A 24,497-nucleotide genomic window follows, 5' to 3' on the forward strand; every position below is an offset into this window, starting at 1 on the left:
GGGAAAAAAAGGAACTTTATGGCTCAGTTCATGGGCGAAAAATGCTTCTTCACTGGTTTTAAGAGTATTTCCTCATGGGAGAAGTATTTCAGTAAGGCACCTTTGGGCAACAGAGTGAATGATTTTCTTATAGCATTTTGTCCCCCCCCCCCAACATTTTATGATGAGGTGACGAGAAAATTTTCAAACACAGAAAAGTCCAAAGAATGGGAACATTCCTAGACTTCCTGCAGTCTACAATTAATATGTCACTGTATTAGTTGCAGTTTTTTGTTTTTTGGCTTTTTTTTTTTTAAGACGAAGTTTCTGGTACAGCTGTTTCAGGGAGCACCTCTTCCTAAAGAGATTGTAACCCTGTTTTCCCCAGGACAGAAGAATGGGATAGGGGTATGGTGGGAAGAGGGGTATTTTAGCCCGGGAATGTAGCTCTCTGGGAACCAGACTGGATGGGGGCGGGGTAATTAAAAGGGAAAAACAAAAAAGCTCTCGAGAACCCAGTTCCGCTGAACCTGGGCCCTCACTCTTACTGTGAGGTCTCATCCAGTTAACCGGAGGACCTGAGTCTCGTGGCTGCTCTTGGCTGGAAGGTCTAAGGGATCATCTTTCTTCTGATCTAGACTTGCTTCCTTCTGCAAAGGGTTGAGAAGGGCAGCGATGGCGGCCCCGGCGCCCGCCCGGAGCACAGGGAAACAAATGAAAATCTCTAGAGCAGCTCAGCCGAAAGAACCCTGAATTCTGCAGCTTGGCAGCCGGCCCCTTCGCGACGCCCCTCCGGGTGCAGCAGCTAGAGCGCCAGGGAGGCAGCAGCCAACGGGCCGGGGCGGGGGTGTCCTCCTGCGGCAGCTGCAGGGATCTACCCGGCCCAGCTGGCCGCGCGACTCTCGGCCGCCGTCCCGGGCGGAGTGGGCTCTGGGAGGGACCAGCCTCAGCGCTCCTCCCCCGCCGGTCCGGACCCGACTCGGCGCGCCCTCTGCAGAAAGCCCTCCTCTCCGGGCGAGGTAGGGGAAGTTGAACTCCCGCCTGGATGGGAGGCGGGAGGGAGCCCGACTCCTGTTGTTTTCCGCGAGCCGGAGTGGGTGGCGGGCGCAGGGGGCGGGGTGCACCCTCCCACCCTGGCCGGGCGCTCCCGAGAGAGAGTCGCGCTCGGAACCCAGCGCAGCTGCTAGCCTCACACATCGAGTTCACCCCAAGCATCCTTCGTAGGGGCTGCGTAAAGTGGAGCTACTCAGTCGTTCCGAGGACCTGGGAGGAGCACTCAGTACCCCAGGGGCTGGGCCCTGAGGGGCGCACACCCAGCCTAGCCGGAGCCTGCGTTTCCCGAGGGGCCCCTGCCCACAACTGGGGCGAGATGGCCGCAGGCGTCCGGGTGCCGGAACCTCAGGTCCTCGTCTGCCTCTGGGCGCTCCTCACCCGCTGGGTCGCTGCAGGTAAGGGACCGCGATCTGGAGGGAAAAGTTGAGCTTTGCCAGGCAGCGGTGGGGGGCCTAGAGCCAGGGACCGAATTCCCTCCTACTCTGCCGGATCCGGTTTTGGCGTCGGCCCGGGAGTCGCCCCGGTAGGGTCTTGAGTTTCCTACTCGCAGCTCGGTTTTTTGCAGGGAGGAATTTTCCCGGACGCTTGATGGAGGGGAGGACATCCTCACCCTCTTGGAGTGGGCAGCGGGCGAGGCTGCAAAGGGCCTGCAGAGAGGTGATGGGAAAACCATGGCACTTGAAGATGGGAAAATTGAAGAGGGAGGTGTTTATTTTTATTTTTTTAAGCGTCAGATGTAAGTTCGAGTTCTGGTTTTACGTGCTGAGCTGGTTCTCAAACCCGAGGTTCCTTTATTTTCTCTCCTTACTCTACACAAGGTTGAACTCGCCTTGCACCTGTAACCTGTGGATTTCCCTACACACACCACTGCTAGCCGACCTGTGTGGACTAGCGCAAAGTTGGGCTTTTCTCCCTCACTTGAAAAGCAAAACAAAACTTTTATTTTGAAATAATTTCAGACTTAAAGAAAACCTCCCCTGCACTTGACATCATCTCTTAAACTTGACATGATTGGCAAAAGGTCTTAAATGCTTCATCTATGCTCTCTGTCTTGTAACAATAAAGAATAGAAGGTTGCTTACAAAAACATAAAGAATTTTAAAAAGAATGAAAAAAAAATTTTTGTATTTAGTTCACCAGCCAATGCATGTCTTTTGTGTGCAGGGTGGTGTGACATGCAGTGAGAGGAATGGAGTGGAGGGAAAGGAGATGTTAGTTTGCCAGAATACTTGCAGGGTTACCCAGTCTGGCACACAGCACACCCAGCTGATCTGTAGGTTCCTAGAGGAATTGCCCCACTGAGCTTCCTAGTGGCAAGTGCCAAAAGTTCCTAATCGTGAAGCTGTCCTAAGTTTTTGTTTTGCTTCTAGCAATTATTAAAAACAGTTGTTTCTCATAAGTTAGATTTCTAGTTTATCTGGAAAAATCTGAAGATCTGGCAGCACAGGGACTGTTTTCCAACATGATACTGAGCAGTGGTCACCTGTTTTCATCCAGGGCAAGTGACTTCAAATTTATTCTCCCTCTTGCTGCTATAGTACTGACCCCTGGCCCACTGCAGACATGGACATTACCTGCTAGCCCCTCCAGGCATTTGACTTGGTGGTCACCATGCAGGGGGGGAGGAGAAGTGGACACACAGTTTCCAACTGGCTGTCCCTGGAAGTTAAAGGTGATTGTGTATTCCCTTCTCCCCAGCTGTCTGCAGTGTTTACTGCATTGTGACTGTCAAGGGCCTGGGGACATCAGAAGCCTGGGTTGAAATCATCATACTGGAATGAACTGGCTGTAGCTCACCACACAGGGAAGCTTCCTCCATTGCCATGCCCAGTTATTTTGATGCCCAGGCCAAGTTCACCTATGTGTCTAGTGCCAGGGGGGCCTCCCTGGCCTGATATATTTTTGTTCTTTGTTTTTCAAGCCAGCAGTTGACTTGGGAGGAAAAATTGTCTTTTTCCTGTACACTTAACTCCAGTCGGTGTTCATGCCCCCACTGTCATCTCAGATTGTAAACCTGGGGTCATTCTTGGGGGGATGTGTAGGAGAAAAAATGTTTGGGTACAAACTCAACTCTGTAAATGATAATATGAGGGCAGCATTGGGAAATGGTTATTTATATTGCTCCTTCCTTTGGTCCATTTCTGAATTTAAGGTTGGGAGACCTTTGAGGACCCTCTGGACAACTTGCGGATGACTTCTAGTAGCACAAATTGTTACCATGTCTTACTGTCTCACCCTTCTGGTTGGGAGACCAGAGTAAATTCCTGTGACCTGGAGCATTGAAGAACTGAATGGCAGTCCCAGCTTTCCCAGTGGCTTGTGTGAGGCCTTAAGTAAATCACTCAAGTGAACCTCAGTTCACTCAAACTGAGTTCACTCAAACTGAACCTCAGTTTTCTCAACTGTACAATGAAAGGGTTTACGGAAGTTCCCTTGTGGCACAGTGGGTTAAGGATGCGGTGATGTCAGTACTGTGGCTTGGGTCACTGCTGTGGTGCAGATTTCATCCCTGACCTGGGAACTTCCACATGCCTCAAGCATGACCAAAAAATCAATCAAATAAAATGAGGGGGTTAGGATGGTCAAGTGTGGAATTAGTGCATCCTGAAGGACTCCCCATTCCTGTCTATGTCAGACATCACTAATGTATTCTCCGCTGAGCCCTGATGCAGCCTACCCTGATCTTTAACCCAGCCCTCAGGACTGCCAACGTCTCAGGACAGAATGACCTCTCAGGTCACCTTCAGCTTCAGTGGTTAAAAAGAATGGAGTGAGCAAAGCCAGGAGAAGTGAAATGCCTTAAAATGGTGGATTTTGTAGTTATGTCATTCTACTCCTTGGAGGAAAAGACAATATTAGCTCAAGTTCCAAGACTAGTGTTTCACCAGGGCTTGTCCAAGGTTTTTTTTTTTTTATTTTTTTTATTCCTTTGCCAAGGAGCCTGGGAAGGGGAAAGTCTGCAGATCTCGTGAGCACACATTGTTGTGTCTGTAATTCTCTAGTTCTCTTCTCAGTGGGAATTGCCCCTGAGAACTTGGGCTCCCACACCTAATTGTTTAAAAATAACTCTCACTTGTTTTTTCACATGATTATTCTTGTTCTTTTGGAACCTCTAGCATTAGGTGACATTCTCTGCCTTGCAGCAAGTGGTTTAAATTTTCTCTTTTTTTCACCTTGCTCTGGTTTATTGGAAATGATGTGGCCAAAATTGGGAGAGAGTCAGAACATTCTGTGGCTCCAGGCTGGCTTCTGATCTTTCAGAGGGGACCCCTTTTAACCAGACAAAAGGCCAAATACAGATAACTGTTACTTTCTTTTATAAAAAGTAAGGAGTTCCAGAGGCAGGTAGCCATTTTTTTTTAATTTTTCATAACTACCTACTACAGATATAATTTACATACCATAAAATTCACTCTTTTAAAATGCACAATTCACTGGTGTTTAGTATATTCACAAGATTGTGCAACTATTGCCACTAAATAATTCCAGAACATTTTCATCACTACAAACAGAAGCACTCAACGTAAATATTAACAATTATTCCCCACTACCTGCCCCCATTCCTAGATAAGCCACTTACCCAGCCCTAGACAACAGCTAATCTACTTTCTATCTCCATAGATTTGGCTATTTGGACATTTCATATAAGTGGAATCACACAATACATTGTCTTTTATGACTGCCTTCCTTCACTTAGCATAATGTTTTCAAGATTCATCCATGCCATAGTATGTACTTCATTACTTTTTATGGCCAAATAATATTCCCATTGTATGGATATACCACATTTTATTTATCCTTTCATCAACTGATGGTCATTTGGACTGTTTCCCCCTTTTGGCTGTCATGAATGATTCATGTGAACATACATGTACAATTTTTTTGTGCAGATGTGTGTTTCATTTTTCTTTATACCTAGGAGTGGAATTGCTGAGTCATATGGTAAATTTAACCTGGTGAGGAAAGGCCAAACTATTTTCCAGTGTAGCTGCAACCATTTGAAAATCCTACCAACAATGTATAAGTTTCCAGTTTCTCCATATCTTTACCAACCCTTGTTATTGTCTTTGATTTTAGCCTTTCTAGTGGGGTGAAGTGTGAGGTATCTTACTGTGGCTTTGATTTGCACTTGCCTAGTGACTAATGATGAGCATCTTTTCATATGCTTCTTGGTCTTTTTCTGTCTTTTGGAGAAATGTCCTTTGCCCTTTTAAAAATTGTATTATTTGTCTTATTGCTGTGTTGTGAAAGTTCTTTATATATTCTGGATACAAATCCCTTATCAGATGTGATTTGCAAATATTTTCTCCCAACCTGTGGGTTGTCTTTTCACTTTTCACGTTCTTTCTTTCATTTCTTTTTTTTTTTTTTTTTTTGTCTTTTTAGGGCCACACCCATGGCAAATGGAAGTTCCCAGGCTAGGGGTTGAAATGGAGCTGCAGCTGCCGGACGACACCACAACCACGGCAACACAGCAAAACCAGATCTGAGCCACGCCTTCGACCTATACCACAGATCACTGCAATGCTGGGTCCTCAACCCACTAAGTGAGGCCAGGGATGGAACCTGCGTCCTCATAGATACTACTAGTAGGGTTTGCTATTTCTGAACGACAACAGGAACTCCTCTTTTCACTTTCTTTCGTTTTGGTCTTTTTAGAGCCACACCATGGCATATGGAGGTTCCCAGGCTAAGGGTTGAATTGGAGCTGCAGCTGCCAGCTGATGCCACAACCACAGCAATGCCAGACCTGAGCCACATCTGCAACCTATACCATAGCTCACAGCAACACCGGATCCTTAACCCACTGAGCGAGGCCATGGATCAAACCTATGTCCTCATGGATGCTAGTTAGATTTGTTTACACTGAGCCATGATGGGAGCTCCTCTTCACTTTCTTGATGGTATCCTTCACAGCAGAAAATTTTAATTTTTTTTTATATACCCATGGCATATGGAAGTTCCTGAGCCAGGGATCAAACTGGTACCACAGTAGCAACCCAAGATGCTGCAGTGAAAATACTGTATCCTTAATCTGTTGCGCCACAAGAGAACTCCACAAAAGTTTAAATTTTAATGAAGTCCAACTGATCTATTTTTCTTTTGTCACTGTGCTTTGGGTGTCATCTAAGAAAATATTGCTTAACTCAAAGTCACAAAGATTTATTCTTTTTTTTTTCCCAAGCATTTTATAGTTTCATTTCCATACAGGTCTATGGTCTATTTTGAGTTAATTTTTTTTAACTTTGCCTGTAGCATGTGGAAGTTCCCAGGCCAGAGACTGAATCCATGCCACAGCAGCAAACTGAGCTGCTGCAGTGACAACTGCAGATGCTTAACCCACTGCGCCCCAAGAGAACAAAGAGCATTAATTTTTATATATGATGTGAGATAAAGGGGTTCAAATTCCTTCTTTTATATGTGAATATCCAATTGTCCCAACACCACTGTGGAAGGCAGTTTATTTTGTAATGAAATATGATCTTTCACAAAACCACAGCATAGTCATATACTTTGAATACTTCTGATGTGGTGGAGAAAGAATTAAATGGAGGATTGCAAGAAATCTAGACTCAGGTCCCACACCACTACCTTCTCATTGTAGGACTGTGGGCCAGCCAACTTTGCTTCTTTGCATCACACTGTTTTCTTTTCTTTTCTTTTTTTTTAAGTAAAATGCTTTTATTTATTTATTTATTGTCTTTTCTAGGGCCACACCCGCAGCATATGGAGGTTCCCAGGCTAGGGGTCTAATCAGAGCTGTAGCCACCGGCTTACGCCAGAGCCACAGCAACGTGGGATTGGAGCCACGTCTGTGACCCACACCACAGCTCACAGCAACGCCGGATCCTTAACCCACTGAGCAAGGCCAGGGATCAAACCCGAAGCCTTGTGGTTCCTAGTCGGATTCGTTAACCACTGAGCCATGACCGGAAATCCCACACTGTTTTCATCTACTGAATGTGATAGCATGAGTAAAAGACTCCTAACAGTTCCTGCCCATTATTCCTGTGCCTGTGGCCTCTTTGTATTTGGGTGCTGATTGTGGAGGAGGCTGGAAAATTACAACACTTCTCAGCAAAATGGGCTGCATTCTTGTTACCTGGTGACAGTCTTGTGCCAAATAAATTTTCTTAGCATTTGTCAGTCTTGAGTGAGCACCAGGATCACCTGGAGGGCTTGTTAAGATGCAGAGTGCCAAGAGTTCCAATTGTGGCTCAGCAGGTTACAAGCCTGATGTAATATCCATGAGGATGTGGGTTCAGAGAGTCCTGGCCTCACTCAGTGGGTTAAGGATCTGGCATTGCTGCAGTTGTGGTGTAGGTTGCAGATGTGGGTCAGATCTGGCACTTCTGTGGCTGTGGCATAGGCTGACAGCTGCAGCTCCGATTGGACCCCTAGCCTAAGAATTTCCACATGTCACAGGTGCAGACATAAAAATTTTTTTAAAAAAATTCAGGAATGGGGAATTTCCATTATGGCTCAGCAGGTTACAAACCCGACTAGTATACGTGAGGATTTGGGTTCAATCCCTGGCCTAGCTCAGTGGGTTAAGGATCTAGCATTGCTGTGAGTTGTGGTGTAGTTTGCAGATGTGGCTCAGATCTGGCATTGCTGTGGCTCTGGCGTGGGCCAGCAGCTGCAGCTCCAATTTGATCCCTAGGCTGGGAACCGCCATATGCTGCACCTATGGCCCTAAAAAAGACAAAAAAAAAAATCAGGAATGGAAGTGTTTGAACTATGTGCAAAAATACATAGGATGAAACAAACAAACAAACAAAAAAGATCAGAGTGCTATTTCCCACCTGACCCCTTGTTTCTGATTTAGATGTTCTGGGTTGGACCTGATAATCTGCATTTCTACAAGGCTGCTGCTGATATGGGCTTTTCCTTCTGCCTGGGAACCCCAGCTTGACCTCTGCTTGGCTAATTCCTTCCTGACCATCAGATCTTCCCTGTCAAAAATCACAGCTGGACTTCGGTGCGCCTTCTTGAGCCCCTGTCATATTATTGCCAGCTTATTGTCTGTTTTCTCCACTAGACTGTGAGATCCTGGAGGTCTCTGTCTCTTTTTCCCACCATTGGTTCCCCAGTGCCTAGTATAGAGCATGCACCAAAGTCCACCCTGTGAGCCTGTTCTTGCATGGAGCTGCCTAGTGGTCTTACATTGGATCAGAGATAGTAGCAGGAAAGAGGAAACAAAGCCAGAACTCTCTTCCTCCCACCCTTCTGGATTTCTAGGGAAGTAAAACCATTTGAGTTCTTTATCAGTTATTTATTGCCACAATAATGTACATAAAAAACCATCCCACAATGAGATCCTGCTGTGTAGCACTGGGAACTATGTCTAGTCATTTATGATGGAGCATGATAATGTGAGAAAAAAGAATGTATACATGTAAGTGTAACTGGGTCGCCATGCTGTATAGTAGAAAGTTGACAGAATACTGTAAATCACCTATAATGGAAAAAAAAATAAAAGTCAGTATAGTAAAAAAAAAGAAAGAAACCATCCAAAATTGGAAATAAGTGCTTATTGTGCAAGGGCCTGGGGTGGTGGGTCAGTTGGCTCTGCTGTTCTTGCCTGGACTCCCTCCCATATCTGGGCATCAGCTGAGTGGCCAGAGGCTGATCTAGAATGGCCACAGCTGGGAGGATTGAGGCTACTGCAGTCTGTACTGTGTAGTTTTCATCTTCTCCTGACACCTAATCTAGGCATATCCTCAGGTGGTGACAGGTGAGCGTGAGCAAGCTTAGTTACACTGGTGCTTTGTAAGCCTCTGTTTGCACTGCATTTGCTTACCCCCATTGACCAGAGCAAGTCACATGGCCCTGCCAGAGTCAGAGAGGGAGGGTGTTGTGGAGTGACATCATGATGGGCATGGATAGTGGGGGGAGGGGGTTATTAGAGCTGTTTGCAGTTGTGATCCACCACAAGTTCATTACTGTCAGGTATTGGCCGATAATCTTGTCAGGTTGAGGCTTTGTATGTTACTGCATCTCAAAAACACATGCCTGGTTTTTTAAAAAATTTAAGTGCAGAGAGGCTGTGCAAAAAGGGAGATTGTTCAGAGATCAAGAAAGGGAGTAACAGGAGTTCCCGTCATGGCTTAGCGGTTAACGAATCTGACTAGCATCCATGAGGACACAGGTTCGATCCTTGGCCTTGCTCAGTGGGTTAAGGATCTGGCGTTGCTGTGAGCTGTGGTGTAGGTTGCAGATGCAGCTCAGATCCTGTGTTGCTGTGGCTGTGGTGTAGGCCAGCAACTACAGCTCCAATTCAACCCCTAACCTGGGAAACTTCATGTGCCACAGGTGCAGTGCTAAAAAGAAAAGAAAATTAAAAAAAGGGGAGTAACGGTCTGACTTTTCCTCATACAGGACTGGAGGCTGCTGTTATCGGAGAAGTTCAAGAGAATGTCACGCTGCTCTGTGGCAACATCTCAGGACCAAGGGGCCTCGTGACCTGGTATCGGAATGACTCGGAGCCTGTCTTCCTCGTGTCCTCCAATTCCAGTCTGCCGTCAGCCCAGCCACGCTTCTGGCTGGTGAATGCCAGCTCCCTGCACATTGAGGCACTGAGCCTGCAGGATGAGGGGAACTACACCTGCTGGGAGGTCCTGAACGAGACTCGGTGGTTCCAAGTGTGGCTGCAGGTGGCCAGTAAGTGGTGGGAGGGGTCTAGGACTGGCTGGCATGACACTCAGAGCCTTGAACCTGAGGTGAGCTTTGGAGTTGGCAGCCTGGATTTCATGCTGGGCTCTGCTGCCTGTAGGCTGAGTGACTTCTTACACCTGTTAATTCGTCATCTGTAAAATGGGGATGAAAGGGATTCTTGCCTTGTAAGAATTGCTGTGAGGAATAGATGCCAGTTTATCTATATAAAGTGCTGTAGAGTGGCCACTGGCAATATTAGTTGGCTGTTACTTTTAGCTTGTTAATATTATCCTTGCTGTTAACCTCAGTTTATCATGCAACAAAATCAGAGTATAACATAATCAATTCCGACTGGCTGAGTTCCAATCCTAAGGCTTGGTCACCTTCAGTATAAAGCTTAATATCTCTGAGCTTCACTTCTCCTTATTTGTTAACTGGGGACAATGCATTGTATACCTTATCAGGTATGTGCTCTTATGCCGTAATGCTAAGTACAGTGCTTGGTATAAGCTACTATTACTGCTGTCTTTCCTAAATCAGTCTATCATCTGTCTGTCGATATATAGATTTAGAGCAAGAGTTGGCAAATTATAGCTGTGGGCCATTTCTAGCTTGTTGCCTATTTTTGTTCAGCCTACATGATATGATTTTTTTTTCACATTTTTAATGATTGAAAAAAATCAAGAAGAATAATGTTTGTGGCATGTGAAAATTATGTGAAATTCGCATTTCAATGTCCATAAGTAAGGTCTTATTTGAATACGGCCATGCTCATCCATTCGCATTTTATCTCTGATGGCCTTTGGTACTACAGCACCAGAGCTGAGTGGCTGTGACACAGATTGCATGTCCTGTGGAGCCTAAAATATTTAATTTCTGACCCTTATAGAAAAAGTCTTTTGGTCACTGGTTTAGAGAGACATCAACATTCTATATCCAGGATGTGCCCATGTGATCACTTTACTGCTCCCTGATTTCCTCACCTGTAAATTAAAGAATTTACTCATTCCTTTAGTCAGCATGTGTTTATTAAGAGCCTGATGCCAGGCACTATTCTAGGTACTGGGCCCCATGAGTAAGCAGGACAGGGACAGTCCCTACGTGCGTGGAGCTGACATCCCAGTGGGGGAAGAGAGACAGTAAGCAGGTAAGCAAATGCATCAGGAAGTGTCAGAGTGACAGGTGCTGTGCAGAGAATTGAGTTGGGGTCACATGATTTTCTGAAATGCTTTACATGGGGGGTCTGAGAGGAGCTTTCGGATAGAGTAACATTGAAGCTAAATAATACTTAGGAGCCAGTTATGCAAAGGTGAGAGAGAAAGGGATCCAGGCAGAAACTGAGCTAGAGCAGGATGAGTTGAACATGGTGCACAAGTGGGTGAAGAGAAGGCTGGTGTGGTGGGAACCCGGTGTGGGAGAGGGCAGGATGTGTGAGATGTGGGAGGTGGGGCCAGACCATGTGAGGCTGGCAGGACTGGTGTTAGGGGTTGAATTATGTTCCCCAGACAGATACGTTGAAATCCCAACCCCTGGTACCTGTCAGTGTGACCTTATTTGGAGATAGGGTCTTTGCAGATGTGATCAACTTAAGATGAGGTCATTAGGGTGAGCCCTAATTAAAAGTGACTGGTATAAGAAGAGGCAAAGACATGCATAGACAGAGACCCAGGGAGGGCGTCATACAGTGACAGAGGCAAAGACTGGAGTAGTGCAGCTGCAAGCAAAGGAATGCCTGAGACTGACAGCCACAACCAGAAGCCAGGGAAGAGATGGGGAAGGGGTCTCTCCTGGAGCCTTCAGAGGAAGTATGGCCCTCCTGGCCTCTTGATTCCTACCGCTGGCCTCCAGAACAGTTGTAGAATAAAAATTTCTGTCGTTTTAACTCATCTAGTTTGAGGTACTTTGTTAAGGCAGCCCCAGGACAGTAATACACCTGGTAAAAATTTGGGGTTTTATTCTGGGTGCAGGAGGAACTGGAGCTGTGAGCAAGCAGGGGTGTGGTATCCTTTGAATTACGCATGGCGGGAATTCCTGTTGTGGCTCAGCAGTTAAAAACACGACATAATGTCTGTGAGGATGCGGGTTTGATCCCTGGCCTTGCTCAGTGGGTTAGGGATCCAGCAATCTGTGGCATAGGTTGCAGATGTGGCTCCGATCTGGCGTTGCTGTGGCTGTGGTGTACGCCAGCGGCTACGGCTCCAATTCCACCCCTAGCCAGGGAACCTCCATATGCCACAGGTGCAACCTTAATTAAAAAAAGAAGTTCCCATCGTGGCTCAGCAGAAATGAATCTGACTACCATCCATGAGGACGGAGGTTTGATCCCTCTCCTTGCTCAATGGGTTAAGGATCCGGCGTTCCTGTGAGCTGTGGTGTAGGCTGCAGATGAGGCTCGGATCTGGTGTTGCTGTGGCTGTGGTGTAGGTCAGCAGCTGCAGCTCCAATTAGACCCCTAGCCTGGGAACATCTATATGCCATGGGTGCGGCCCTAAAAAGAAAAAACAAAAAAAAGAAAACAAAAAGGGGGGGGGGAAGAATCACGCATAGAGAATGGATGTGTGTGGTCTAGAGAAAAACTGGTAAAATAAAAATCAAGGAAGTCAATTGGATGTACATGATATTGGTGGCCAGAGTCAGGGTGGCAGCACTGAGCTTGGTGAAAAGGTACAGGTTCAGAAAATATTCTGGAGGTAGACCAGAAGGTTTGCTCGTGGATTGGAAGTGGAGGATGAAGGAAAGAGAGGCTTCAAAGACAGATTTTTGGACGGTTTCTGAAGTTTCCACCAACTCTCAAGCCTTACGGAATTTGCGAACACTGTGTTTTGGCATCTGGAGATGCAATGGGTGAATTGCTGAATGGCCAGGAATGAATGTGGGTGTATCAAAAAATGTCATCCAGTTTGGCCCAGTTTGGTTCCCACTGTGAGTCCATGGGTGAGAGCCGACAGGCCTCCTCACTGCAGCTGCCAAACGGTAATTAATAATTTCTTTATGTCAGTCTTGTCAATAAATGTCTTTGCTTTTGGCCACAGAGGAGTAAGGTGGCATTTCAACTTTAGGATTTTTTTTTTCCTTAGGATTACTCTTTCTGGTTCGTTTGTTTGTTTGTTTATTGCCACACCTGCGGCATATGAAAGTTCCTGAGCTTGGGATGGAATCCCAGCCACAGATGCCGAAATGCTGGATCCTTAACCCACTGTGTCACAGCAGGAACTCCCCTCTCTAGTTTATGATTTTTATCTGACACTGACTTATTAATCATTGGCTACATTTATTGGAGGATGGCTTAGTTTCATCATTGCCTTGTAGGGAGATAAATGCAAGGCCTTCTTACAATGAAAGTGAACTTACAGTTTAAAAAATATCACTAAACTCAAATGGTGCTTTGGGCTCCCTGAGTTATTGTGGTGTGATTTATGTTACGGAAATGTCTTCGTTTGGAAGCATGGGGGTCCCTGACTGGTTTAGGGCTTGTTTGTGGAAATAGAACACAGGCTGTCTTAGTCAGTTGGTTATAAAATAGCGTAGACTGTGTAGTTTAAATAGCAAATGTTTTCTTGCTGTTCTGGAGTCCGGGAATTCTAAGATCAAGGTGCCAGCAGATCCTGTGTCTAGTGAGGGTCTGCTTTCTGGTTGGCAGATGTGTGTCTTCTTTCCTTGGTGGAGAACCGAGAAGGAGGAAGCAAGCCTGCGGGGTCTCTCCTTATAAGGGCACTCATCTCCTTCTCTCCTGACCTAATCCCCTCCCAGAAGCTCTCCCTCCAAATACCACCGCTCTGGGATATGCTTCAGCATATGACTGGGGGTCGGGGACAGGATACAAACCTTCAGTCCACAGCACAGATGTCCTCTGGTTTCACATACACTAGAGCCCTCTGGAATGTCAGACCATGTTCCCATTCCAGGAGAGACCCTAGGCCAACAACAGGCCCTTTCAGGCACCAAGTGGCCCTTTCCTACTCCTCAGCCAGGGACCTGAAGGGGAGGCCTTGGCATCTCAGATTGGAACTCACCCTCCTTTCTGCGTGGGAGATTTCAGAAAATGGATTAGGCCTGACCCCCCCCCCCCCCCCCCCCCCCCCCCCCACTACTAGGAGGATGGTGGTATTGCTGAGTGGACTAGAGCACACACTCTGAGGCTCGGCTGCCTGGGTTCAAATGCAGGTCCTGCTGGGTTGTCTTGGTGACCTTGAGGAAATCACTGGAACTCCTCCAACCTTAGTTTTTTTTGTTTGTTTTTGCTTCTTTAGGGCCGCACCCCAGGCATATGGAGGTTCCCAGGCTCAAATCGGAGCTGCAGCTGCCAGCCTAGTCTAAAACCACAGCAACGTCAGATCTGAGACTCATCTATGACCTACACCACAGCTAATGGCAACACCAGATCCTTAACCCACTGAATGAGGTCAGGGGTTGAACCCAAATCCTCATGGATCCTAGTCAGGTTTGTTTCCATTGAGCCATGACAGAAACTGCTTCAATCTTAGTTTTATCATCTGTGAATTCAGGGGCACAAATTCCCTGCACATATTCATGAGACAAACCCATACAGCCTTCTGCATAGGGTTTGACACACAATATATGTACACCTGGTCCATGTGACCTCCATTAGTGGGTTAAGCAGATGATGGGGTTCCTGTGGGGAAAAAATGCATCTCAAGTTCCCATCAATTAGTACATCTGGGCTTTTTGAACAAGACTTCTGTGGGTCAGGGACTTTGTGTGCCCAGATCTTGCTTTTCCTGTCTTTCAACTTACATGGTTGATAATTTAGTTTCTTAAGAAAAAAGTTTGGAAACATTCTAACATGGCCTTGGAAGCTAGGGTAAAAAAATCTGAAATGTGACAAGCTGTTATTGTAAGTCATTTTGGTTTTTTTGTTTTATTTTGTTATTTAAAAATTTTTTTCTTCCAGCTTTAAGATATAATTGAGGGAGTTCCCACTGAGGCTCAGCAGTAACGAACCTGACTAGTGTCCATGAGGACGAGGTGTTTTATTTTTTATTTATTTTTTATTTTTTTATTACTCAAATGAATTTATCACATCTGTAGTTGTATAATGATTGTAACAATCTGATTTCACAGGATTTCCATCCCACAGCCCAAGCACATCCCCCCATCCCCCCATAAGTTTTTCAATGTCTGTGAGTCAGCATCTGTTCTGCAAAGAAGTTCAGTCTGTCCTTTTTTCAGATTCCACATGTCAGTGAAAGCATTTGAAGTTGGTGTCTCATTGTATGGCCGACTGCACTTAGCATGATAGTTTCTAGGTCCATCCATGTTGCTAAAAATGCTGGTATTTTGTTCTTTTTAATGGCTGCGTAATATTCCATTGAGTATATGTACCACATCTTCTGGATCCACTCCTCTGTTGATGGACATTTAGGTTGTTTCCATGTTTTGGCTATTGTGAATAGTGCTGCAATGAACACTGGAGTACATGTGTCTTCATGAGTTGTGGTTTTCTCTAGATAGATACCCAGGAGTGGGATTGCTGGATCAAATGGTAGTTCTATTTTTAGTTTTCTGAGGAATCTCCTTACTGCTTTCCACAGTGGTTGCACCAATTTACAATCCCACCAACAGTGTACTAGGGTTCCTTTTTCTCCACACCCTCTCCAGCACTTATTGTTTGCAGACTTTTGGATGATGGCCATTCTGGCTGGTGTAAGGTGGCACCTTAGAGTGGTTTTGATCTGCATTTCTCTAATAATGAGTGATGTTGAACATCTTTTCATGTGTTTCTCGGCCATCTGTATGTCTTCTTTGGAGAACTGTCTGTTTAGATCTTCTGCCCATTTTTTGATGGGGTTGTTTGTTTTTTTGCTATGGAGCTGCAGAAGGTATTTATAAATTTTGGAGATGAATCCCTTGTCCGTCGATTCACTTGCAAAGGTTTTCTCCCATTCTGTGGGTTGTCTTTTCGTGTTGTTTAGAGTTTCCTTTGCTGTGCAGAAACTTTTCAGTTTGATTACGTCCCGTTTATTTTTGTTTTTATTGTCAATACTCTAAGAGGTGGATCTGAGAAGATCTTGCTGTCGTTTATGTCAGAGAGTGTTTGGCCTATGTTTTCCTCTAAGAGTTTTATAGTGTCTGGTCTTATATCTAGGTCTTTAATCCACTTGGAGTTTATTTTTGTGTATGGTGTTAGGGAGTGTTCTAATTTCATTCTTTTCCATGTGGCTGTCCAGTTTTCCAGCACCACTTATTGAACAAGCTGTCCTTTCTCCATTGTATATTCTTGCCTCCTTTGTCCTGTTGGCTGTAGGTGTGTGGGTTTAATTCTGGGCTTTCTATCCTGTTCCATTGATCTCTATTTCTGTCTTTGTGCCAGTACCATAGGGTTTTGATGACTATTGCTTTGTAGTATAGTCTGAAGTCTGGGAGCCTGATTCTTCAAGTTCCATTTTTCTTTTTCAGGATGTCTTTGGCTATTCTGGGTCTTTTGTGCTTCCAGACAAACTTTAACATATTTTGTTCAAGTTCTGTGAAAAATGTCCTTGGTCATTTGATAGGGATTGCATTGAATCTGTAGATTGACTTAGGTAGTATAGTCATTTTGATAATATTAACTCTTCTAATCCACGAGCATGGTATATCTTTCTATTTGTGTCATCTTTGATTTCTTTCATCAGTGTCTTATAGTTTTCAGAGTATAGGTCTTTTGTCTCTTTAGGTAGGTTTACTCCTAGATATTTTATTCTTTTGGATGCAACAGTAAATGGGATTGCTTCTCTAATTTCTTTTTCTGCTCTTTCATTGTTAGGGTATAGAAATGCCGTCAATTTCTGTGTATTAATTTTGTATCCTGCAACTTTGCCAAATTCGTGGATGAGCTCTAACAGCTTTCTGGTAGAGTCTTTAGGATTCTCTAGGTATAGTATCATGTCATCTGCAAATAGTGATAATTTTACTTCTTCCTTTCCAATTTGGATTCCTTTTATTTCTTTTACTTTTCTGATTGCTGTGGCTAGGACTTCCAGAACTATGTTGAAGAGTAGTGGCGAGAGCGCACATCCTTGTCTTGTTCCTGATCTCAGCGGGAATTCTTTCAGCTTTTCACCATTGAGAATGATGTTCGCTGTGGGTTTGTCATGTATGGCCTTTATGATGTTGAGGTAGGTTCCCGTTATGCCCACTTTCTGAAGGGTTTTTATCAGAAATGGGTGTTGGATTCTGTCAAAGGCTTTTTCCACGTCTATTGAGAGGATCATAAGGTTTTTACACTTTGTTAATGTGGTGTATCACACTGATGGATTTGCGGATATAGAAGAACCCTTGCATCCCTGGGATAAATCCCACTTGATCATGATGTACAATCCCTTTAATGTATTGTGGATGTGGTTTGCTACTATTTTGCTGAGGATTTTTGCATCGATGTTCATCAGTGAAATTGGCCTGTAGTTTTCCTTTTTTGTGGTATCTTTGTCTGGTTTTGGTATCAGGGTGATGGTGGCCTCATAGTATGAGTTTGGGAGTATCCCTTCCTCTGCAATTTTTTGAAATAGTTTCAGAAGGAGAGGTGTTAGCTCTTCTCTAAATGTTTGATAGAATTCGCCTGTGAAGCCCTCTGGTCCTGGACTTTTGTTTGTTGAAAGTTTTTTAATCACAGTTTCAATTTCAGTTCTTGTGATTGGTCCATTCATCTTTTCTATTTCATCTTGGTTTAGTCTTGGAAGATTGTACCTTTCTAAGATTTTGTCCATTTCTTCTAGGTTTTCCATTTTATTGGCACATAGTTGCATATAGTAGTCTCTTATGATCCTTTGTATTTCTGTGATGTCCGTTGTTACTTCTCCTTTTTCATTTCTAATTTAATTGATTTGAGTCCTCTCTCTTTTTTGCTTGATAAGTCTGGCTAGGGGTTTATCAATTTTGTTGATGTTTTCAAAGAACCAGCTTTTCGTTTCATTGATCTTTTCTGTGGTTTTCCTTGTTTCTATTTCATTGATTTCTGCTCTGATCTTTATGATTTCCTTCCTTCTACTAACTGTAGGTCTTGTCTGTTCTCTCTTGAGCTGCTTTAGATGTAAAATTAGCTTGTTGATTTGAGCTTTTTCTTGTTTCCTGAGGTGGGCTTGTATTGCTATAAATTTTCCTCTTAGACGGCTTTTGCTGCATCCCATAGGTTTTGGAGTGTCATATCTTCATTGTCATTTGCTGCTAGGTATTTTTTAATTTCCTCTTTGATTTCTTCAGTGATCCATTGGTTGTTTAGTAGCATGTTGTTTAGTCTCCACGTGTTTGTGTTTTTTGCAGTTTTTTTTCTTGTTGATTTCCAGTCGTATAGCATTGTGGTCAGAAAAGATGCTTGATATGATTTCAATTTTCTTAACGTTATCGAGGTTGGATTTGTAGCCCAGGATATGATCAATCTTAGAGAATGTTCCATGTGGACTTGATAAGAATGCATATTCTATTGCTTTTGGATGAAATGTCCTATAAATATCTATTAAGTCCATCTGGTTTAATGGTTCATTCAGGACCTGTGTTTCCTTATTGATTTTCTATCTGGTTGATCTGTCCGTTGCTGTAAGTGGGGTATTAAAGTCCCCCACTATGATTGTGTTATTGTCGATTTCTCCTTTTAAAGTTGTTAGCAGTTGCCTTATATATTGTGGTGAACCTGTGTTGGGTGCGTAGATATTTAAAATTGTTATATCATCTTCTTGGATTGATCCTTTGATCATTATGTAATGTCCTTTTTTTGTCCCTTAAAATATTCTTCATTTTAAAGTCTATTTTGTCTGATATGAGTATTGCTACTCCAGCTTTCTTTTGATCCCCATTTGCATGAAATATTTTTTTCCATCCTCTCACTTCCAATTTGTATGTGTCCCTAGAAGTGAAGTGGGTCTCTTGAAGACAGCATATATATGGGTCTTGTTTTTGTATCCATTCAGCCAGTCTGTGTCTTTTGGTTGGGGCATTTAGTCTATTAACGTTTAAGGTAATTATTGGTATATATGTTCTTATTGCCATTTTATTAATTGCTTTGGATTTGTTTTTGCTGCTCTTTTTCCTTTCCTTCTTCTCTTGTTCTTTTCTGCCTATAGAAGTTCCTTTAGTATTTGTTGTAAGGCTGGTTTAGTGTTGCTGAATTCTCTCAGCTTTTGCTTATCTATGAAGGTTTTGATTTCTCCTTCAAATCTGAATAAGAGCCTTGCTGGGTAGAGTAACCTTGGTTGGAGGGTTTTTCCTTTCATCACCACTCCCTTCTGGCCTGCAGAGTTTCTGTTGAAAAATCTGCCGATAGCCTTATCGGGGTTCCCTTGTATGTTACTTGTTTCTTTTCCCTAGCTGCTTTCAAGATTTTCTCTTTGTCTTTAATTTTGGTGAGTTTGATTAATATGTGTCTTGGGGTGTTCCTCCTTGGGTTTATTTTATATGGTACTCGTGCTTCCTGGATTTGAGTGAGTGGTTCCTTTCCCATGTTAGGGAAGTTTTCGGCTATTATCTCTTGGAATATTTTTTCTGTCTCCTTCTCTCTCTCTTCTCCTTCTGGCACCCCTATAATATGGATGTTGGTGTGTTTAACGTTGTCCCAGAGTTCTCTGAGACTCTCTTCATTTGTTTTCAGTCTTTTTCTCTTTTCTGTTCCGCATCTGTAATTTCCACTAATCTGTCCTCCACCTCGCTTATTCATTCTTCTGCCTCCTGTATTCTGCTGTTAGCTGCTTCTAGTGAATTTTTTATTTCAGTTATTGTATTTTGCATCTCTTCTTGTTTAAGTTTTATATCTGTATCTCTTTGCTCAGTGTTTCCTGTAAGTTATCCATCTTTGCCTCCAGTTTATTTCCAATGTCTTATATCATCTTCAGCATCAACAATCTAAAGTCTTTTTCCTGGAGGCTAAGAATCTCCTCCTCACTTAGCTGATTTTCTGGGGTTTTTCCTTTCTCCCTCATCTGAGTTATAGTTCTCTGTCTTTTCATTTTTATAGGATTTTGGTGTGGTGATCTTTTAACAGATAATAGAGTTGTAGCTTCTCTTACTTCTGATGGCTGCCCCCCTGTGGCTTAAGTTGGTATGGGTGGCTTGCTGTAGGATTCCTGATGGGAGGGGCTGATGCCTGCCCACTGGTAGGTGAAGCTGATTCTAATCCCTCTGGTGAGTCAGGCTTAATCTCTGGATGGGATTAGAGGTAGCTGTGTGCCTGAGGGGTGTTTAGGTAGCCTGTTTACTGAGGGGTGGGGCTGTGATCCCACCTGGGTTGTTGTTTGTCCTGGGGCTTCTCAGCAGCTGGCTGATGTGTGGGGCCAGATTTTCCCAAAATGGGCCACCTCCAGAGAAAGGCATGCTGCTGAATATTCCCAAGAGCTTTGCTTTCAATGTCCTTCCCTCACAACAAGCCACATTCACCCCTGTTTTCCCAGGATGTCCTCCAAGAACTGCAGTCAGATTTGACCCAGATTCCCACGGAGACTTTGCTTTGCCCTGGGACCCAGTGCATGTGAAAGTTTGTGTGCGCCTTTTAAGAATGGGGTCTCCGTTTCCCCCAGTCCTGTGGAGCTCCTGCACACAAGCCCCACTGGCCTTCAGTGCCAGATGCTCCGGGGCTCTTTCTCCCCGTGCCAGATCCCCACGTGTGAGAGTTTGATGTGGGGCTCAGAACTCTCACTCCTGTAGGTGAGTCTCTGTGAACCAGTTAGTTTTCAGTGTGTGGAGCTTCCCACCCAGGAGGTATGGGGTTTTTTATATTGCAAAATCGCCCCTCCTACCTCTTGATGTGTCCTCCTCTTTTTCTTCTGGAGTAAGATGTCTTTTTTAAGGTTTCCGGTCCATTTGGGCAAAGAGTGCTTAGTCTTTACTTGTGAATTTTGTTGTTTTTAGGAGAGAAGTTGAGCTCCAGTCCTTCTCTTCCGCCATCTTAATCCCATCCGAGGATGAGGTTTGATCCCTGGCTTTGCTCAGTGAGTTAAGGATCCAGTGTTGCCGTGAGCTGTGGGATAGGTTGCAGATGTGGCTCAGATCCCAAGCTGCTGTGGCTGTGGTGTAGGCTGGCAGCTACAGCTCTGATTCGACTTCTAGCCTGGGAACTTCCATGTGCTGTAGGAGTGGCCCTAAAAAGACCAAAAAAAAAAAAAAAAAGATATAGTTGACATTACAGCACTGTTTAAGTTTGTGTACAGTGTAATGATTTGACTTTTTAATTTTTTTTTTAAAACATGGCCCCACCTGTGGCATATGGAAGTTCCCTGGCAAGGGGTCGAATCAGAGCTACAGCTGCTGGCCTACACCACAGCTATGGCAACACTGGATCCAAGCTGTGTCTGTGACCTACGAGGCAACTTGTGGCAACACCAGCTACTTAACCTGCTGTGTGAAGTCAGGGACCAAACCTGCATCCTCATGGACACTATAATGGGTTCTTAACCCGCTGAGCCACAACAGGAACTCTTTTTTTGGTGTGTGTCTTTTGAGGACTGCACCTGTGGCACCTGGAGGCACCCATGCTGAGCCATGGGAACATAATAGGAACTCTTGATTTGACTTATATACATCATGAAATGATAACTTCAATAAGTTTATTGACCATCCATCCTCTCAGATAGATACAAAATTAAATAGAAAAATAAAATTTTCTCTGTGATGAGAAGTCAAGATTTACTTGCTTAAGGGAGTTCCCTTGTGACACAATAGATTAAGGATCCAGTGTTGTCATTGCGGTGGCTTGGGTCACTGCTGTGGTGCTGGTTTGATTTCTGGCCCAGGAACTTCCACATGCTGCAGGCGTGGCCAAAAAATTTTTTACTCTCTTAATTTTTGTATGTAACATACAACATTGTAATTATATTTATTCTGTTGTATATTATATCCCTAGTACTTATTTATCTCATAACTGGAAGTTTGCACCATTATCCAGTTTCTCCTCCTCTAATCCCCTACCTCTGGTCACTACAAATCTGATCTCTTTTTCTATGAGTTTATTTGTTTGTTTGTTTTTGAACTATAATTATCTACAACACTACATTACTTCCTATTACACAACACAGTGATTCAATATTTCCATCCTTTTCAAAATGATTATCATAATAAGTCTACTTACAATCTGGCACCATACAGAGATATTATATAATTATTAGCTATATTCCCCACACTGTACATTTCATACCCGTGACTCATTTATTTTGTGGCTGAAAGTTTGTACTTCTTAATCTTCTTCACCTATTTCTCTCTTCCTCTTACCTCCTTCCCCCCTGGCAACTACCTATTTGTTCTCTGTATCTAAGAGTCTATTTCTGGTCTGTTCTCTTTGTTTATTTGTTGTATTTTTAAATATTTATTTATTTATTTATTTATTTATTTATTTACTGACTGGCTTATTTCACTTAGTGTGATGTCCATGTTGTAGCATGTGTCAGGATCTCCTTTTTTGCCTTTTTTTTTTTTTTTTTTTTTTAAGGGCCGTACCTTTGGCATATGGAGGTTCCCAGACTAGGGGTTGAATTGCAGCTGACGCTGCCAACCTATGCCACAGCCACAGCAATGCCAGATCCAAGCTGTATCTGTGACCTACACCACAGCTCACAGCAACACTTGATCCTTAACCTACTAAGTGAGGCCAGGTATCGAACCCAAAACTTCCTGGTTCCTAGTTGGATTCCTTTCCACTGAGCCACAACAGGAACTCCTGTTGTATTTTTTTAGATTCCACACATAAGCGAAGTCAAACAGCATTTGTCTTTCTCTGTGTCTGACTTTTTTCACTTAGCATGGTACCCTATTGTCACATAAATGGCAAGACATTATTTTTTTTAATGACTGAGTAGTATTCCACTGTGTGTGTGTGTGTGTGTGAGAGAGAGAGAGAGAGTATAGATGCCATATATATATAATGCACATCTTCTTTATCCATTCATCTTTTTTTTTTTTTCTGCTTTTTCTAGGGCCGCACTCGAAGCATATGGAAGTTCCCAGGGTAGGAGTCAAATTGGAGCTACAGCTGCTAGCCTACAGCATAGCCACAGCAATGCAGGATCCAGGCCACATCTACAACCTTCACAGCTCACAGCAACGGCAGATCCCTGGCCCATTGAGCAAGGCCAGGGATGGAACCTGCATCCCCATGGATACCAGTTGGATTCATTTCTGCTGCGCCACAATGGGAACTCCTATCCATTCATCTATTTGTGGCTACTTACATTGTTTCCATATCATGGCTATTGTAAATAGTGCTGCAATGAACATAGGGGTGCACATTACCTTTTCTAATGAGTTGGATAACAGTGGTGAGCGTGGGCATCCTTGTCTTGTTCCAGATTTTAGTGGGAAGGCTTTCTGCTTTTGTCCATTGAGTATTGTATTTGCTGTGGGTTTGTCATAAATGGCTTTTATTATGTTAAGGTATGTTCCCTCTATACCCACTTTGTTAAGAGTTTTTATCATGAATGGATGTTGGACTTTGTCAAATGCTTTTTCTGCATCTATTGAGATGATCATGTGGTTTTTGACTTTTCTTTTGTTAATGTGGTATATGATGTTGATTGATTTGAATATGTTGAACCATCCTGTGAACCTGGGATGAATCCCACCTGGTATCTTTTCTAATTAGTGTTTTTGTTTTCTTTGGAAAAATACCTAGGAGTGGAATTGCTGGATTGTGTAATAGTTCTATTTTTAATTTTTTGAGGAATCTTCATACTATTTTCCATTTTCCTGCACCAATTTACATTCATAGTAAGTGTGCCAGAATTTCCTTTTCTCCATAACCTCTCCAGTACTTGTTATTTGTTGTCTTTTTAGTAATAACTATTTTGCCAGATGTGAAGTGATATTTCATTGTGATTTGCATTTCCCTAACAATGAGTGATAATGAGCATCTTTTCATATGCCTGTTGGCTCTCTATATGTCCTCTCTGGAAAAATGTCTATTCAGTTCCTTTGCCCATATTTTAATAGGGTTTTTTTTTTTTTTTTGGTCTTTTTACCATTTCTTGGGCCGCTCCCGTGGCATATGGAGGTTCCCAGGCTAGGAGTCGAAGCAGAGCTGTAGCCACCAGCCTGCGCCAGAGCCACAGCAACACGGGTTCCGAGCCACGTCTGCAACCTTCACCACAGCTCACGGCAACACAGGGTCCTTAACCCACTGAGCAAGGCCAGGGATCGAACCCGCAACTTCATGGTTCCTTGTCAGATTCGTCAACCACTGTGCCACAACAGGAACTCCTGTTTTTTTCTTTTTGGTATTGAGTTATATGAGTTGTATGGATTAAAGACTTAAAATTAATGGTAAGATCTGAAATCATAAAACTTCTAGAAGATAATGTGGTATACTCGTTGACATCAGCCTTAGTAAATTTTTTTTTTGGTAACATTTTTTGGATATCTCCCCAGCAAGGCAAACAAAGCAAAAAAACTTGGAGTTCCCATTGTGGCTCAGGAGGCTAAGAACCAGACATAGTGTCCATTAGGGCGTGATTCAATCCCTGGCGTCTCTCATTGGTTTAATAATCTGATTTGGCCACAGGTTGAGGCATAGGTTGCAGATATGGCTCAGCTCTGACTCCTGGCCCAGGAGCTTCCATAGGCCACAGGTAAGAAAACCAAAACAAACAAACGACAAACAAACAAAAAAACCCAAAAACCAAAAACCAAAAAACAAAACAAAAAAAACCAAAAAGCAAAAAACCCCAAATGAGACTACATCAAACTAAAAAGCTTTTACACAGTGAAAGAAACTGTCAACAAAATGAAAAGGTCAACAACTGAATGGGAGAAGAGAGTTGCAAACGATATATCTGATAAAGTGTTAATATCCAAAATATAGGCATTCCCATTGTAGCTCAGTGGGTTAAGAACCCGACTAG

General features: G+C 43.6%; 1 protein-coding gene across 6 annotated transcripts in view; it reads left to right on the plus strand.

Moving 5' to 3' along the window:
• The first annotated feature begins 893 nt into the window (after positions 1 to 893).
• The window catches only part of VSIG10 (V-set and immunoglobulin domain containing 10), a 47,789-nt gene continuing 24,185 nt past the window's right edge, over positions 894 to 24,497 (plus strand). For 5 of the 6 annotated variants that reach the window (XR_007132376.1, XR_007132377.1, XR_007132379.1 and 2 more), the window contains exons 1-2: positions 1,005 to 1,427; positions 9,415 to 9,696. Coding sequence is in view for 3 of the 6 variants with exons in the window: in XM_047761935.1 (XP_047617891.1) it covers positions 1,025 to 1,427; positions 9,415 to 9,696 (685 nt within the window). In the remaining 3 variants the exon portion in view is untranslated. The other variant, XM_047761937.1, reaches the window with a different exon arrangement.

Source organism: Phacochoerus africanus, chromosome 15 (assembly GCF_016906955.1).
Source record: "Phacochoerus africanus isolate WHEZ1 chromosome 15, ROS_Pafr_v1, whole genome shotgun sequence".
Taxonomy (NCBI): Eukaryota; Metazoa; Chordata; class Mammalia; order Artiodactyla; family Suidae; genus Phacochoerus; species Phacochoerus africanus.